The following is an 18,804-nucleotide window of genomic DNA, read 5'->3' on the forward strand; positions in this document are numbered from 1 at the left end:
GTTTGGAGGGTGGGAGGGGGATCAGGGATGGGGCAGGGGCGTGGGGGAGTGGCTCAGAGGTGCAGGCTCCGGTGGCGCTTACCTCAAGCGGCTCCCAGAAGCAGCGGCATGTCCCCACTCCAGTTCCTATGCAGAGGCATGGCCAGGTGGCTCTGCTGCGCACTGCCCATCCACAGGCACTGCTCCTGGTGGTTCACGGGCAATGGGAACTGCGGGGGTGGCACTTGGGGCAGGGCAGCGTACGGAGCCCCCAGGCTGCCCCTACATGTAGGACCCGGAGGGGGGATATGCCACTGCTTCTGGGAGACATGCAGAGCAGACCCCAACCCTGCTCCCCGTCTGGAGCAGGGCAAGCCCCAGACCCTGCTCCCCAGCGGGAGTTTGAGGGCCGGATTAAAACGGCTGGCGGGCCCGTAGTTTGCCCACCCCTGGATTAACAAAACTGCATGACTCTAATGTGTGAAAGTCTGAGCAATTTAAAATGACATTCCATGGTTTTTTTGGCTGTTTGGCCGTTCTGTAATGTAATTTAAATGAAAATCCAGGATTAGAACTGGAATGCAGGATATTAGTTACCAAGTATTTGTAACTTAACTTTTGTGTGTTTAGGAAATGCTGAATAGTTATTGTGACTTTTTTCTGTACTGTAGTTTAAGTAAATTACCAAAACAATTGAAACTGGTTTGATTATAGTGCATTATTTTGACAAATAAAATATGCAGAATTTTGCAGGCTTCTTTGGTGCAGAATTTTGAATTTTTTGGCACAGAATCCCCCCCCAGGAGTACCCGATACTTGATAAGTATTTTAGTTGTCTTTTAATGCAAGTTAGCTGCTGGAAATAAGCAGGAGGGTCAGCTTTGTATGACTGCCATCTCTCCAGACTCCCCAAAAAGGGTTTTGCAGAACACAGCAGTAGCCCACAGACCAAAGTTTGAGAACCTTTATACTAACTACATGAATAACCAACAGTGTGCATTTTGTATTACAAAGGAGAGCATACAATTCAGAGATAAGTAAATATCAATTCTTAAAATTAGCTTCTCATAAATATTCATGTTGAGTAACACTTGGCCATTTGAAAGCTTGCAGAAAGCAGAGACTTACACAAATAGTCAAATTGAAGTTAGTTGTTGAATTTGAGCAATTTTCCAATTTTCTATTTATTCACTCTGATTAAGATATTTGCAACAAAGCAAAATATTAATCAAAACCTGGGGTGCTTAAGTAATTCATATCAATACTTAAAACTTTTTTTTAAATAAGCATATAGCTGCACTTTTTCAGTAAGCAGATAGCCAGTAGTCAACTGAAGTGATGAGTACCCATAAATCTCACTGACTTCATCTTCTCACATTTGTCTACTGGCCTTACAAAATATAATCTACATAGTAGCCTTGCATTAGAAAATAGTGAAAAACCTGAAACATAGGTATTTTCATGATGCTCACTCTATAATATGGTAACACTGTCTTAAACAGGAATATCTGATTAATATACATTAGTCCTGTATAATGTCTTGAAACAAAAGCCAACTGTTGTAATGATTGTTTTGTTTTTGATATTTACATGGCAAGGAACTGTAAATTTGTAAAACTTCCTAAATAAAAAGTGAAAAAGATGAAAAAGGAAGTTATATACTTACGCATGTGGACAAATATATTTTATATGTGGACTTCTGATACCTGCAAATGCGTCTGCCCAGCCATGTCTGTTGGAGAAAAGTATGTTAAATAGCATTTTCATGTGCTAGTTTAATTCTGTTAACTTTAATAGTTAAGCACTGTTGCCATAATAATGCTAAAATAAGAGGGAATGTCATGTCATTACAGGTGACATTTCTAAAAGAACCTAAAACAAAATGCATTACCAATGTTAAAAGAGAAGTTCTTCCTTTATAACAAGTAGCAAACCCATCTAAAGAAAACTAGTTTCTTGTCCAACAGTAGTTTCTCTAAGAAAGCATTTGCTATAAGCCTGTCAATGATACATTTACTGTGTCAATCTATTCAAAGACACATAGACAAGGCCACAAACTCAATTGTTTTCAAACTTGTTTGAATATCGCTAAAAAAAAAAAAATTATGCTGCATAAAAACAACACTAAAAACACTTATAACAACTGTGGTTCTTCAAGATGTTTTGTGCTTGCGGCTCTCACGCATGGTGTGGCTGAATCTCTTGCAAAAGAATTCCAAAACTTCTAAAGCAGCATCAAAGCAGGAGTCACGTATGTGCCCTTCATGTCCTTGCACCCCCTCTCCAAGGGCATAAAGGGCACCATGACTCCGGTCACCCCCTAAGGTCTTTCTCACCACCCAGAGTTTCACAAGGTGTCTGAGCTGCAGGAATGGAGGATGGATCAAGGGATTCACATACACAGAACATCTAGAAGAACCACAGTTTCTATTAGTTAAGTAACAATTCTTTCTTTGAGTTCCCTATGCACGTGGCTTCCACTCATTATTAACAAGCAATTCAGTGATCAAGAGGGTGGGAGCTAGGAGCTCATCTGAATAGACTGTAGGACTCATCTTCCCCTTGTGTATCTGCTCTGGAAGCGGATATGAAGAAGTAATGACTAGCATACATATGCAAGTTGTTGTTCTGCAATTTTCCACAATTGGTATCCTACTAAAGCACATTTCTGAGGCAGGTTGTATGGAATGAAGACAGTTTGGACATGTCCAGCTTTCTCATTCCCCAGCATTCTGCACTATGAAGTAGTGTTGAAAGTATGCAGCTCTGATAAATCAATATCAGTGATGATGGTGGCAGATGTGAATACAAATATTCAAACTCTTTAGGGGAAACTTGATATTTTCGTTCAGCTCTTTGAGGTTGCTGACACAGATTGTGGAGTAGTCCATAATTCCTTTGCAGGTTACAGAATTCCCTCATTAATAGGAAGGGCTATTCTGTCCTGAGTGTCAGGTTGCAAAATATCAAATAGTTTATCTGCCTTGTCTTGAAACATTTCCAATGGAATATTATTCCTGAGGGAATTTTACGCCAAAAAAATTAAAAATTCTGTGCACAATGTTTTAAAATTCTGTAAATTTTATTTGTCAATAAATAAACGTCTCTCCAGCATGGCAGTGAGGAGCACAGGTCACTGGTTGCATTGGGAGATCATTCTGAAGGCCCCACCTTCTCCAGTACAGGGACTCAGCTGTGAGGCTGCACCTGACCCTGACACAGTGCAAGGGCTGGGAGTGACCCAGAAACACCTCAGGGCCCTGCCCTTCTGTGCCAGGCACACCAGGTGTGGCTGGGCAAGCTCAACCCAGCAGGATCCAAGTGTGGAGGAGCTTACTGTCGGGGGGGGGGGTGTCCAGGTGTGGGGTGAGAGGTTTCTGTATGGGGCAATCTGGATACAGGCAGCTCAGTGGGAGATCTGGATACACAGAGGCTCGTTGGGGGGTTCCGGGTGCAGGAGCAATGGGACTCTGCAGGGGATCCAGGTGATTGTGGTTGGGTTCAGCGGGGGGGGGGGGGGGGGGGGGGGGAGGGGGGGGGGTTAGAGGGTGTCGGGGGGCTCAGTGAGGGGGTCTGGGTGCTGGGGCTTGATGGGGTGGGGATCCAGGTGCAGCTGGTTGGGGCTCATTGGAGTGGGGGTCTGGTCAGAGGGGTCCAGGTGTAGGAGGGATGGGCCTCTCAGGGTGCTGGTTCAATAGGCCTGCTTAACAGGGGAACCCCAGCTGCTGCCGAGGGGGTAGCCTGAAATGTGGCGTTGCTTCCCCCTGCGATTCCTCTATCCCCTTTTCTTCTTCATCCCTCTCTCCTCCCCCGTGCCCTATTCCATCCCCCATCCCCACCACGGGCACTCACTGTTCCACAGAAAATAGTAAGGCTCCCAACACACAAAAGGAGAACACAACTGGAACTAGGACCCAGGATGCTGCATTCAGCTGCAGAATCAGGGAAGCCCGAGACCTGAGTTGGGCAGCTCTGTGTTTGCAGAAATGGGGGAGGAGGGAGAGCCATGGCACGTAACCCTGTGTGCCCCTCCCCATGCCTCGCCTCTGTTTGGGGGGCAATCCCTCCCAAAAACTGCACACAAGGTCCAACCCCACCCCACCCTTGGCTTCCCTGCCGTTTTCTGCAGGTAAAAGCAGGAAATCTGCAGGGGGTGCTTTTTTTTTCTGTGGGCACACAGTCTCGCAGAATCCCCCCAGGAATAGAATGTGTAGAAAGTTTGCCATTCTTTTGAAAAGTTCCTGATATGCTTTAAAAGTCATCCCTCGTTAAGGGTGTGGAAGTTTCTTCTGGGGAAGGAGAAGAGAAAGCATTGGATGAAAGTTCATTTACACCTCTTCATCCTCTCCCTCAGAGATGCTGTGCTGAGGTTCTGATATCAGGATGACTTTATTACAGCCTGACAGTTCATCTGAGGAGTCCGAATGGAATCTCTGATGAAAGCAGAAAAATGGTTGGTCGGTTTTGAATGCTGAAACCAGAGGGGCCAATACATCCAAGCCTGAAATCAATAAGGATGGTGGTTGTCCCCAAGGAAAAAAAACTTAGGTCTTGAGATAAAGCCCTGAAAGTGACATCCATAGCATAGTCCTTTTTAGTGTGACTTTTGAATCAAGATGGAGTATGCAAGAGTGACCGAAGGTCTGGTGACTGACCCCTGCTAGTTACCTGAGAAGAATCCTCAGAAGGAATGACAGAGACTGACAGCTGTACTGACATTTGTGAAGCAGACTGCCTATCATGTTTTTGTATAGGGGAGCCCAGTGAAATGTTTATGACTGGCATCCTGGGTTGCTCTAATGGTGATTTAGATTTAGCTGAAAAAGGACAATACTGCAATAAGGAGACTGAAACGCAGGAGTTATCCTGATGTCTCCTGCTTTTCTTAAAAAAAGTGCTGGAGAGGTTCCCAGAGCCTCACTTGTAAGAGGGGAAGGCTTGCTCAGTACTGTAACTGCCCTCTGCCCCTTATAGAATATCAGGGTTGGAAGGCACCTCAGGAGGTCATCTAGTCCATCCCCCTGCTCAGAAGGAAGTGCTCTCAATGCCACCAAGACTGAGCTTGCTGATGCTGTCTGAAGACTGAGGAAGCAGGCTGCTGGTGTTCTGGTGCCCCGGTGCAGGAGCTTCTGACCATGCTGTGGTAGGTTTAGATTGCTTCCACATTACCATGGAAGCCCACATCAAAGAAGTTTTCAGTGACCCCTTAAGATTTTGGGCTGAAGGAGAGGCAAATCCTTTTGGTACCATGCTCTTCCTGTGAGAGGATTTTCTCCCTGTCACATTCAGCAGCTCCTTTGATGCATGGAATTCTCTCCTCCTCTTTTGTTGTACCAGGGAAGATGACAGCTTCCTTGTGGGAGATCTTAGAGTTGTCTTTAACTCCATGAACAGCAGGGATTATTCACTGCTCCAACAGACAAGCCTGAGTGCACTTAAAAGAGCAGTGCCTGCTAGGGGGTATGGAGATCAGTTACCTCCATAGTTTGGGGTGTGTTTACAGGCTGGGTCTCAGATAGTGCACTCAAGGATCCCTGAAGCTGCTGCAGTCCAGAGTCAGACTGAGGTCTTATTGATTTCTCCATGAGGAACAGGCTCAGTCTATATTCCCTAGATTTATGAGTGTGTTTTTAAAAGTCCTATAAATAGCAAACTTTGATGGAAAATGAGCTTCTCCTAAGCAAAATAGGCAGAAGTCATGTATACCTGTGAGAAGAACAATTCTCTGACCCGCACTGACTTAAATCCCGGTAAATGGGGATCTGGCATAAGTCTGTACTGGAACCCTATCTAAAATGCTTTTTTTAAAAAAAAAACTAGCTAACAAATGAAACTGACTATCCTCAGTCAATTTAATCTGCCAGCCTCCTATCAGGAACAGACTAACAAATGAAATTGACTGTCTAATGTAATTAGCTAAATTAGTAACAAACAAGGAAACTCAATTACCATACACTAAGAAACACAGTAACTAGCTAAAGCGGATGCTACTCTGTTTTGACTCTCTGCCAAAGGGCAGTTAGAAGGAGCTGAGGGGGAGCAGGGATATGCTGCCCTTTATGAAATGGGCATGTACAACCTCTGCTGGACATTGCTATTGAAGTTCCTGAACTCCTGTGCAAAGGACACAATCACACCATATATAGAAGCCACATGAACAGTAACTTGAAGTAGCTAGGAGATTTGAAACTCCTACTGTTTCCCAAGATTTCCCAACTCTTACTATTGTCTCTACAGATGTATATGTCTACATACAGTGGATGATTCTACACACCTAAGGTTGCAGTAACTCAAAACAAAAACAAGTAGATTAAAGATTAATTTCCTTGCATTCAAGTAATCCAAATATCTTTCCCCTCAACACCTCCACACAATTGAGGGTCAGTGAAAAATTAGAGTAATTCTACATTTAAAATTGGCATATAAAATACAAAATTCAGTTTTTGATGAGCTGCATGTTGTTCAGCATACGGAACACAGCACTGAGTTTCAGAGCTTTCTTATTCCTCCAGCTATCACAAACCCAGAGGATGGCATGGATGTTGTGGGCTCATTTAGAAAGCCCAGAGCTCATTAGCACAAGTCCTGCAATGTTAAATTTAATAAAACTAACCCCAAGGGAGGTGAAAATATAATCAGATAGAAGCTCAATGCCTGTGAAAGTAAAAATAATTAAACAATGGAAAGGTTTTGATAAGGGAAGAAAGTAAAGTCCCTCTATGAAGCAGTGTGGTTTATTTTGTAATTTGACAGATAAAACCTCTTATCAATCAAATCAATCAATCAATCTCCATGGGTGACTTGATCAGTCAGGAAACTGCAGAATGCTGGCCTGGCTGCTTGCAAAACTGAACGCAAGATTTAAGAGCGGAGTCTACAAAGATTTATTCATGCAAGTAGTAGTCTTAGTGAAGTCAGAATAACATGTCTGAGTATGGCTTTGCTTGACTGGACTCTTGGTGGCAAAGGAGGCAAAAAGTAGTATTATTTACCCGTAACTAATTCTTTGAGGTGTACATACCACCTCAGCACTTAAGGCTGCCTTTGAACTAAGCTAGTCTAAAAAGGGCACCATCTTAAAATGCATCATCCCATATGCATCAAAACATGTATGTTCCACCACTATTATTTTCTGATTTGTTAACATTCACAGTAATTTACAAGGTAAAAATCAAGTAACATGGTGGTGGTGAAAAGGTTTTTTGAAGCAGAAAGTATATTTTTGTTGTTGCAGGTAGTAACCAAAGCTAGGAGTGCTGTTTATTAACACTTAAATTTCAAAGGTCAGTTTCAATTAAAAAAAAAAAAAATCCCATCCAGCTTCAATGCGAAGATTTTTTTTCAAGGTTCCTATGACCTACACTAGGCACAGAAGTTAGAGAGAAATTTAATTGACTACAACCATTGCAAAGTTATTATCCAGTTACAAGAGATTTCTAATCAGTACATAAAAGTCTGTATAACAAAGATGAACAAATTCTGCTCAACTCTTAAGGCAATTTGTTTTCAAATGCTTAATTACTTTTTTTTTTAAAATGGAGCAATGTTTCAGAGCATGCTTAACACACTGAATAAGTGACCCTGTTATATATAAAAGAAACCAGTCACTGCTGGAAGCAGCTTTTTCATGCATGAGGGAAATTGTAGAGCTATCATAGCTCAGTGGTTTGAGCATTGGCCTGCTAAACCCAGGGTTGCGAGTTCAATCCTTAAGGGGGCCACTTAGGGATCTGGGGCAAAATCAGTACTTGGTCCTGCTAGTGAAGGTAGGGGGCTGGACTCGATGACCTTTCAAAGTCCCTTCCAGTTCTAGGAGATAGGCTATCTCCATTAATTAATTAAATATGCTGCTCACACTATAATGTATATATTAAATCTATGAATACTAAAAAGATTTTTTTTTAAATCAATCAATTTTCCCTGAAAGATCTTAACTTTTAAGCAGATGAGTACAAGTTTGTTAAATTGGCTGCGACAGGAAAAATATTAAAAACACCATGATTACTTTTATTTTTAAAACAAGTAAAAAAATGAGTTATTAATGTAGGGCCTGATCAGAAGGCTACGTAAATTGATAGATTCCCACTGACTTCAATCGGGCTTTGTATCAGGCCTGTAGAATATAGGATGGTACTTCTAACTGGAAGAAAAAGCTTTATTGAAATGATCTAAATAAAAATTCATATGGGAAAAAAGGAGACTAAGGAGGGATCTGATAGAGGTATATAAAATCATGAGTGGTGTAGAGAAAGTGTGTAAGGAAAAGTTATTTACTTGTTCCCATAATATAAGAACTATGGGCCACCAAATGAAATTAATGGGCAGCAGGTTTAAAACAAATAAAAGGAAGTTCTTCACACAGTGCACAGTCAACCAGTGGAACTCCTTGCCTGAGGAGGTTGTGAAAGGTAGGACTATAACAGGGTTTAAAAGAGACCTAGATAAATTCATGGAGGTTAAGTCCATTAGTGGCTATAAGCCAGGATGGGTAAGGAATGGTGTCCCTAGCCTCTGTTTGTCAGAGGGTGGAGATGGATGGCAGGAGAGAGATCGCTTGATCATTACCTGTTAGGTTCACTCCCTCTGGGGCTCCTGGCATTGGCTACTGTCGGTAGACAGGATACTGGGCTTGATGGACCTTTGATCTGACCCAGTATAGCCGTTCTTATGTTCTGAAGTCTTAACCCTCTCAAAAGCCCTAATCCATTAAGACTGTGCACATGTTCCCTTGAGGAACTGAACATTTGATGGAAGATCACATAAATAAAAGCCTCAAGTCTCCTCTATTCCTTCCACCTAATCAGACTCCATACTATAGGCTCCAAAGTCTAAGTCTACTTAAGCCTGAATTAACATTTAGTTACTACTTTCTCCTTACTGTATTGAACCCCTTATTTTGGAAACTAGCAGTACTAACAAGTCAAAAAGAAACTGAGTCGGAGGAGAACTAATTAAGCAAGGATTTTGAGATTCTTTCCAACTGGGCATCAGAACTGCCAAGTTGAAAAAGAAACATTGCATAAATATACAGGTGTATACTGAAATCTTTATAGCAGCTGTATATATTTCTTTTGCTCCAATGATGACAAACAGGAACCTGACTACTCTGACTGCCTGTGACAAACACAACAAAAATAAAAGAGCTACAAGTCCCCAGAAAAACTCCAATCTGAAACCTATGAGACATTTTGGAAACAAGCGAGGATGTATTGAACATAGTCTAATGTAGCTTCAATACAGTCTGGAAATAATCAAAATACAACACCAAAACCAAATTTAAGATTGATCAGAGCTGCATACTTTCAACACTACTTTATAGTACATAATGCTGGGTAGAGCCCTGCACAGACACAAATTTATATCCGCAAATTCAGATATTCATGGATATAAATCGTGATCCGTGGAACCTCAGGGCTCTCCCAGGAACCACAGTGGCAAAAGGAGCAGAACATGGGGCCACCATTCCCAGGAGCCAGCGCCCCACATCGGCAGCTCCTCTAGCGTGGTTGTACTGCCCAGAGCCCTACCCCCGTCTCTTCCACACAGCTGTCTGTGTCTCCTGTCTGGGGGCATGCATGCCTCTTGAACACAAGAGTGTGACCAGGGACAGCTGCCAGTGAGCTGGGTGCCTGCCCCAGTAGGCAGGGCTGGGGGCGGTATAGCAACGCCGGAGGAGCAGCCAGTGTGGAGTGCTGGCTCCAGGGAGCGGCAGCCCCATGTTCTGCTCCTTTCGCCGCTGTAGTTCCCAGGAGAGTCCTGCGGTTCTGCGGATACTGACTTGCATCCGCAGATATAAATTTATATCTGCACAGGGCTCTAATCCTGGAGAATGACAAAGTATGACATGTCCAAACTGTCTTCATTCCATACAACCTGCCTCAGAAAAATCCTCCGTATCTTTTGGCCCAGAACAAGCTCAAACCAAAACCTATTCATACAATGCAGCCAAGAAAATATGAGTACTATCATTATCAGGAGGCCTTGGAGATGGATTGGCCATGTGCTTTGGATGGAAACTGATTCCATCACCAGAATAGCACTAAGATGGACACGTGAAGGCAAGCGAAAATGAGGCCACTCGAAAACATGGTGAAGAGCTGTGGAAGCTGAAAAACCTGGGGGCACAGCTGGGGGACCATTGAAAGACTTGCCAGAAACAGACAGGAGTGGAGGAGCTTCATCGCTGCCCTAAACGCCAGAGGCATAATGGGTACTAATTAACTAACTAAACGTATCTTCACTTGATAACTAAAAGGTCTGTTTGAAAAGTATGATGTCTTTAGAAGAGTAACTCAATCTTTTTCTTCCCCAGGACCATAAAACCACCCAGTTTCTTTCAATGTCCCATTTCAAATCCTACTATCCTGCCTTAAATATTTAGTGTCAAGAAAAGGAGTGGAACCAGACAATTAACAGGTAACACTAACTATAACATTTACCATAAAACATTAACCATATGACCATACTCACTATAAACAGGGGTCTACTTAAATCACAGAGAAATCACATTTTTTTGCAGGTTGGTCACAGCATATACAGCAAGTTTTGCAGATGTGTATTGTTACCCTTACTTCTGTGCTGCTGCTGGCAGTGGCGCTGCCTTTAGAGCTGTGTGCCCCGCCAGCCACTGCAACTCTCAACTATGTCTTCAGAGCTGGGTGACTAAGCATATGCTTAAATTTTTGCATGAATGAGGCTTATGAGTGACTATCAAGTTGAATTTAGAATACTTACAAATGGGCTTTCCTGCTTCCCCCACACAAACTTTTAGGGAAGAATGGGGACAAGACAGCTAGTTCAACTCAATGATTACTCCCAGATGTAGGTAATATTTTTGAATAGGGTTTAACTGATTTAGTTTTTGTATTACATTAAAACCACTTAAATAAAGAGACAGAAAGGTATTTTGGCTTGTAGTTTTTGTGGGAGTTTTTAAAAACTAGCATGGCTACCTCTTCAGCATTTGTCATAAACTCTGCAACTAGTGGCAGTGTAATTAATTTGTGAGAAACAGCAACTGAGTTACAATCACTCATGTCTTACAACCCAGAAATCTCAAACTGTAAGATAAGTTAGATACAGATCAGTAAACAATTATACCTACCCAGTATCTCCCAATCCATGAAGAAATATGACCTAAAATTAAAAAAAAAAAAAAAAAAAAAGCAAGAGTTAAAAAAGTAGTTGTTTCATGCCTAATTCCCTTGTTTGTTTTTTCTTTAAGGAAAGAAACAGCTGTGACACATTCATAAATTCTAAGGCCAGAAGAGACCATTATGAGTCTGGTCACCTATACAGCACAGGCCACAGAACGTCCCCAAAATAATTCCTAGAGCATATTTGTTTAGAAAAACATCCAATCTTGATTTTTAAATAGGCAGTGACACCATGACCGTTGGTAAATTATTACAAAACTATATACTATAAAATCTGTGCACTACCAAGCGCAAACATTATTTTGGGTAAAAGTTTCTCCAAGTCCTAATAAAATCCCTCACTGCATTTTTATCCCATATTTCCTTCCCTAAAAGCATCTCCCTGCAACTTAGTTTATTAGGTTACTGACATAATAACCAAAGTTAGACCAAAGAAATCATTTTGCTTCTGTTAGTCATCTCTCTCTCCTTTTGGAGGTAAGGCTTGCTACAGATCTTGTTTGCTCGCTCTTTCTTTTCACTAAAGGGGGTAACTCCAGATATTGTCTAGCAATTCATTATATTTAATTTCTTGCAAAACATACAATTTATTAAGAGACGACAACTAGGGACACTTCTCAGTCAAATGACATCAACGACCTTCATCTCATCCAACATCTGAAGTTAATTCCACTAAATGAAACATTAAAAAAAAAAAACCCCCAGTAACACCGCACAGCTCGCAAGGTAAGACAGAAGGCGGCAGGGAGAGAGCCCCTAATAACATTGCACGTGGGTAGAACTTCCCCGCACCCCGCCGCAGAAGACAAGCAGGACGAGGCAGCAGCAGGGCCGTGCGGACACATCACACCGGCCGCGGCCAGGACAGTGCAGTTTGCCAGCGGATCTCCGCCGCGCTCCCGGGGCAGAAGCGAGTCAGGGGCCCGGCCCGGCTTCCCAAGGCAGACAGGGAACCGGAGCACGAGGGGCGCGCACACGGGGCCCGGGCGGTTACAGCGGGGAACAGAGACCCGCCGCTCTGCGGGGCACGGCCCGCAGGCCAGAGCGTGCACCGCGCGCGCCTCGCCCCCAGGACGGAGCCGCTCAACCCCTGCTCCCCCGGGCCGCCAGGCCCGGACTCACCGCGGCGGTTGCTTTCCTGGCGGCCGGGACGATGGCGGGGAGCGGCGCGGACATGTTGTTGCCGCACATACACTGGGCTCCGGGGCGGCCAGCGGGACACACTGGCCGGGAGGAGGGGCAGGCACCGGGCCAAGGGGAGGGGAGAGGCGTAAGGGGCGGCAGCAGGGAGCAAAACGCTGCGAATAAGAGTCGGAGAGCGGGGGGGGGGGGTCGGGCTTGTGTCACCAACCCCTTCCCCCCTAACCCCCATGCGCAAGCACGCGCATGGAACGGCTAAACAGCGGCCGTTAGATTGCGCGGGGCAGCCAACAGTATTCCCTTCAAGACACGCCCATCACTGCTCTCCACCCCTATTGGCTCTAAGGCGCAGAGGATCCTCCATCTCCGATTGGACTCTACTCTTGTCATTTAGTTCCCTGACGGCGGGGCGGGGGGGGGTATAATGAGGTTCATGCCAAGACGCGTGCGCAAAAGAGTTGTTCTGGTGACAGGTGAGAAGTGACTGCTCCAGGGGCCAGAGGGTGCCCGTCGGGGTCACTGGAGCCCGCTCTCAAGCCCTGGTCTCTGTCGAGGGAGGGGGGGAGAGATTCTGAGCCTAAACAATAAAAATTCTGCAAATTTTATTTGTCAAAATAATGCAATATAATCACTTGTTTTGGTAAGTTATTTAAACTACAATACAGAAAAAAGACGCATGAACTATTCAGAATTTCCTAAACACATGAAAGTTAAGTTACAAACACTAACTAATATCCTGCATTCCAGTCCTAATCCTGGATTTTCATTTAAATTACATTACAGAACACCAAACAGCAAAAAAAAAAAAAAATTAAAAGTAGAATGTCATTTTAAATTGCTCAGCCTTTTACACATGAAAGCATGGGCAGCGCCTGAACTGCTGCCGGGGGAGGCTAGTCCTCAGCCCCACCCCTTCCACCTGAGGCCCCACCTCTTCCACCCCATACCACCCGCTGCCGGAGCCAGGCCCTGCCTTTCACCAGAGTCCAGAGCTGCCCCTCCCGCCCACACAGCCACTGGCCTAGTCCCATTGCTAGAGCCCCTCAGCCCCAAAGGAGCGCCAGGAGGACGTATGACATGTGGCCCCAGCTCCGGAGCTTGGGAAGGCAGGCGGCCCCAGCTCAGGGGGGAAGGTGGCCATAGGCTGCAGCCTGCCCAGCTCTGGAGCACGGGAAGGCGGGCGGTGAGCAGCCCCAGCCCCAGCGGAGCATTGGGGGACTGGAGCCAGAGGACTGGAGCCGCACACAGCAAGTGGTCACGGGAGAGGGTGCGGTCACACCTGACTGTTTGGGGAGGCAAAGCCTCCCCCAGCCTATGCAACCCCTCCGCCCATGCATGAAAGTCATACAGTTTTGCTAATCATTGTCCTGGACCTGGCTGAGTACTTTGGGAAGTGCTTTGTTCTGATTGTCCTGACATTTTATTGACTGCTTGGTAAATGCTTAATTTACCCTCAACATCCATTTTTTTTTAAATGGGTAAGTAAAAATCTAACCCCATTGTGCCACTGTGGCACAGGAAAAAAAGTGAGAAAGCGCATACATCTTCCTAGCTGATTCCCTTATTGTCATTTATAAGGCTTTACATCACTCTGGCAAACCAGAGGCCTTAAAACTTTTACAGGTTTTATGTTCCTGGGGAAATTGACTGAGAATAGGAATAGTTAGCTTAACAACAGGATCATTGACAATATTACTATGCAGATAGGCTGCTACATTTCTGCCTCAGAGAATGAGATCAATTAACCATCAGCAGCAACAGTAACAAAATGTGTTTTTTCTACAAAATCTATTTTCTTTAATTTAAAAACAAACAATTTTCATTAACCCAATACTGATATTTAATTAAGTGTTTCTTCAATTCTCAAGAAGTTACAGACATTTTACTAGGCAGGCAGGCTGCTACATTTCTGCCTTGGGGACAGAGCCTTCCTCCTGCATAACAAAAAGCCCTACCCTCCTCCACATCCCTGGAGCCATAGTATCAGGCGAGAGGGACAGAGTTCTCTTGCTTGTTGGCCAGCTCAATTCCCTGATGGTGATCAACATCTCCACCACAGGCACGCATGTCCAGCCCTGCCCTCCCCTCTCCTCCCCCCGGAGTATTTTGCATCTCTGAGGCTGCTTCAGGCATGCTGGAACTAGGGTGACCAGATAGCAAATGTGAAAAACGGGACAGGGGGTGGGGGGTAATAGGATCCCATATAAAAAAAGACCCAAATATTGGGACTGTCCCTATAAAATCAGGACATTTGGTACCCTAGCTGTAACAGATGCGCTGCCTGGGCTGGCAGGGAAGAGACGCGTGTCTCCCCCCGCAAATTTCTTTTGCGTTTTTCCGTGCGGAGGGCATCTGCACTATTAAAAAAAATGTGTTCTTTCCACCTGTTCAATAACAAACAGTAACTAACAGGATGTAAAATCCTAGTGAAGACAAGGCAGTATGTAATTTTCACACATTAGCAGGTTGAGATAAAGGGAGCCTAAGGTTTACTTGGACCAGCAACATGAAAACTACAAACTGCCACGGTTTTCACTAGAATTTTACCTGGTGTTAGTTACCATATGCTAGCTAACGTAGTATGAACATACCTTTTAGCCTAATGAAGACAGGTTGGGAATCAATGTATTAAGGAATAGAAACAGACACACACTCCCTATATATCTTCAGTGCTGCTGTATTTTCCTGTTAAATGGCACATGCTGCAGAATTGTTAAGTCAATAGGTTTCCTGTGACTTGGGGTGGCTCCACACACCTTGACCTTTAAAAATGGAAAAAGTGTAGCAACTGCATTCCAAATAGGGAGCAAAGAATTGAAAAGCATATCAGTTCCATTTGATATCTCACACTCTTATTCTAAAACCTAGACATGTTTGTGTTTTGAATGTTTTGATAAAGCTCCCAGTAAACTTATTTTATTAGAATTATTTACAGCTTGTTTTAAATGATAAAAAATAACCATAGAATTGCTAAATGGGTAGATACTAAATGGTAAACAGCATGGGAAATGGAGAACTTAACAAAAAAAATCAATAAAAGCCGCAATCTTATTAAGATATTATTCAATCTATTTGTTCTCTGTAATGATATTCAGATGTCCCTTGTAGCCTTTTTGGCTGAATTAAAGAAATCCTTTGGCACAGACTCAAAAAATTAATGCTCCCTATTCCTCTTGATATCTGTTATGCCATTCAGGCTCTTTATTCTGAAATTACTAGAGCAGCGGTTTTCAAACATTGCTGCACGGTGACTCCCTTCTGACAACAAAAATTACTTCATAACCCCAGGAGGGGGGACTGAAGTCTGAGCCCACCTGAGTCCACCGCTCCAGGTGGGAGGGCCAAAGCTCAAGCCTCATTGCTTTGGGAGAGGGGGGGCACAGCTGAAGCTCAAGGGCTTCAGCCCCAGGCAGGGGGCCTGCAACCTGAGCCCTGCTGCCCAGGGCTGAAGCCCTCGGGCTTTGGCTTCGGCCCTGGGCAGTGGGGTTCGGGCTTCAGCCCCAGGTTGCAGCAAGTCTAAGCCAGCCCCGGCGACTCCATTCAAAGGGGGTTGCGACCCTCTTTGGGGTCCTGACTCACAGTTTGAGAACCACTGTACTAGAGCATTCCAGACCATTCTGAACATTTGTACTAGCTCTGTAGAAATATGGCAAACATTACTATCAATGTGAAAGAGTTTGTTCTTTTTTCTTCTGATCAATACATTTGGAAAAAATAGTATGTGATCATGTAATTAAAGAATGTGTCAGAATGCAGATGCACAGGGCTAGGGGCAAATTAATGTTGTACAGGCAGCCTTAATTCTGGCATTTCCTAACTTTGGAGTGCTTGATTCTCCAACCATAATGTTCTTTTAGCAAAGTTTGTTGTGTGTAATTTCCTAGATTTTTAAAAAGGAAACTGATTCTCCTTCACCCACCTCCCCCCAAAAATTGCATCATGTGGTATCATATTGACACCCATATGGGTCATCAGTAGTCGGGTTGAAACCTTTAGATCCACCACATAAATTTATGCCACTTGGGGCTTGTGTACTCTAGAAACACAACAGAGGCACAGCTGCAGCTGTGCTGCTGTAGCACTTCAGCGCAGACACTTGCTACAGTAACGAAAGGGGTTCTTCCGTCAGCGTAGTTAATCCATCTCCTCCAGAGGCAGTAGGTAGGTCGACAGAAGAATTCTTCCATTGACCTAGCACTATCTACACTGGGGGTTAGGTTGTGTTAGCTATGTCAGCCATGTGGATTTTTCACACCCCTGAGTGATGTAGCTGGGTCAACTTAACTTTTGAGTATAGACCAGACCTTGAGCTAACTGAGTAGCTGATGTCAGCCTGTTTTCCTCTGTGTGAACCAGCATTAGAAGGGGGTGGGACACTTTTGCCAATACTTTCACAGATATTTGCTGACAACAGAGGAATGGTTAGACGCAGGAATCTTGGGATCCCTTTTAGGCTCTGGAGGGGAGTGTGCTGTAGTGGGCACAGACCTTTCTGTCCATTTCTTCCCAAGCCTGACCTCTCCCTTCTGCCCCATCCTCTCCAGTTTGTTCCTGTCCTAATCCTCACTCTGTTCCTCATCTCAGTTCCATTCTCCTCACCTAGCCAGTCCCATTCTTCACTCCTGTAGCTTCTCATTCCAGACTTTGTTTCCTTGCCCAAAAAATCCTAGTATCATCCTTCCAGCCTCTGGGTCCCAATTACACTCTCCTCCGCTGCTCCGCTAGTCTCTTTCCCGAGCCAGTTCCACTCTCTACCCAGCTCCCAGAGCGAGTCTCTTTGCCTAGCCATTCCCATTTCCAGCTACTTGTTCCCAATCTCCGTGTCTAACCAGTCCCAGTCTTCTTGCCCAGCCAAAGCCAGTCTCTTTGCACCCCAACTCTCAGTTTCCTTCTCCCACCACCCTGGCTGGGAGCAGCCCACAGTTGCAATTGCAGTGAAAGCCCTGCACAGATCCAAGATGGAATATGCCCAGTGTGGTCAGAATGTTTAGGGAAGTTAGCTGCTACAGTCTAAGTCTCTACTGAGAAAGTAGGAATTGTTATTTTTCAAAGGTAACTGTGCCAAATTTGGGCAGATTTTCACAGAGACAGCAAAAGGTGCATCCCTGACACAAAGGCCATCCCCCTGCCAAATGTCAAGCCCCCCACTCCAAACTTGGGGATGCTAGACCTTTTCAAAGATAAGGTGGCCAGAATTTTTAACAGGGGCAAAACAAACATATTTTCCCCTAGATTAGTTCTCAGAAACAGATGAGCCATTTTGGCTGAAACCTCCTCCCCCCCCCCCCCCCCCCCCCCCAAAAAAAAATCTGTCTAAGGCAGATATCCAGCATGGAAAATTTCAGCCCAAATAGTTATGTTTTGCAAAGTTCTAAGCAAGTGAAAACAGGGTCTTGTAATGGGAAGTTTGGGGTAACCTTGGCAATAGGCAGAGCTATTAGCCAGTATGTAATTTCTCAGTGGTAGCCTCTATAACAACCCCCTTATCTTCCCTCAATTAATCCTACACAGTGCTTCTCTTCTGGAAGAAAATAATTTCCAGTTGACCCATCATGCTGGCTGTAATTCTATTCTCTGGTTATAGAGTAGGCACAATTTCATTAGGTAAAGTAAATTACATGATCAAGGAGCACAACAGCATAAGGAAAGTATTGTAATAATAATGCACAAAATTTCCATAAGAATAGTAGAACAAGGGAAAAGGGCATTCTTCTTCAAACTTCTCATTTTGGTTTTTCAATTGCCACGGCATTTGTATTGCATCAACACCCTAAACACAGTAAAGGACAAGTAATTTTAGACATAAGCAAAACAAAGGGTATTCTTATCTGAGAAGCAGTTTGCAGACCATTCCATTTTATATCATATAGCCAATTGACTTAGACACTCCATTCCAACCTGGTAGATGATATTCTGTCCTCAATTATACATACCTTCATCACTTCCCATCTGAACTACAGCAATGCAGTATACGTGGGCATGATGCTTTCAGTTCATAGGAAATTCCAGTTACCACAAAATGCCGCAGTGCATTTCCTCAGCAACACAGGCTATTGCAAGCACATCTCTCCACTCTCTACACTGGCATCCCAAAGAATACTGAGTTAAATTCAAGATCTTGGTCTTTATCTTAAGGTGCTCAATGGCCTGGACTACAAGATTGTCTGATCTCCAAGTTGAGAACTGTGGTAGACAATATTGCTCCTCAAGGCACAATGGAATTTTCTATCATAAGGGTAAAGGATTTTGCCGGAACAGGAGACAGAGCTTTCTAGGCCAGGGGACTCATCCAAGACTGTGGAATAAATTCCCACAAGAACTAAGGACCATCACAGCCCATCCCCTTATGCTCTAAGTGCAAGGCTCATTTTGATTACCTTTTCTTCTCCCAGCCATGGGGGTGGCAGACGGAAACTGAGAGTTGGGGGGCAACCCTCAATCTATCAGTTGCACACATAAATCTCTCCCACAGGAGACACAATGAGAAAGAACAAACTACAAGTGACAGATGTTAATCACATGGCTTGAT

At 44.2% G+C, this 18,804-nt stretch overlaps 1 protein-coding gene across 1 annotated transcript in view; it reads right to left on the minus strand.

The window, feature by feature from the left end:
• The window catches only part of LYPLA1 (lysophospholipase 1), a 34,590-nt gene extending 22,129 nt beyond the window's left edge, over positions 1-12,461 (minus strand). Inside the window, exons 1-3 of the mRNA XM_034762931.1 lie at positions 12,258-12,461; positions 11,084-11,115; positions 1,646-1,711 (exon numbers count right to left, since the gene is read on the minus strand). Coding sequence (XP_034618822.1) covers positions 1,646-1,711; positions 11,084-11,115; positions 12,258-12,326 — 167 coding nt within the window. The 5' untranslated portion in view covers positions 12,327-12,461. The remainder of the gene's footprint in view (positions 1-1,645; positions 1,712-11,083; positions 11,116-12,257) is intronic.
• Positions 12,462-18,804: the final 6,343 nt, after the last annotated feature.

The sequence above is a fragment of the Trachemys scripta genome, chromosome 2, assembly GCF_013100865.1.
Source record: "Trachemys scripta elegans isolate TJP31775 chromosome 2, CAS_Tse_1.0, whole genome shotgun sequence".
Lineage (NCBI taxonomy): Eukaryota > Metazoa > Chordata > Testudines > Emydidae > Trachemys > Trachemys scripta.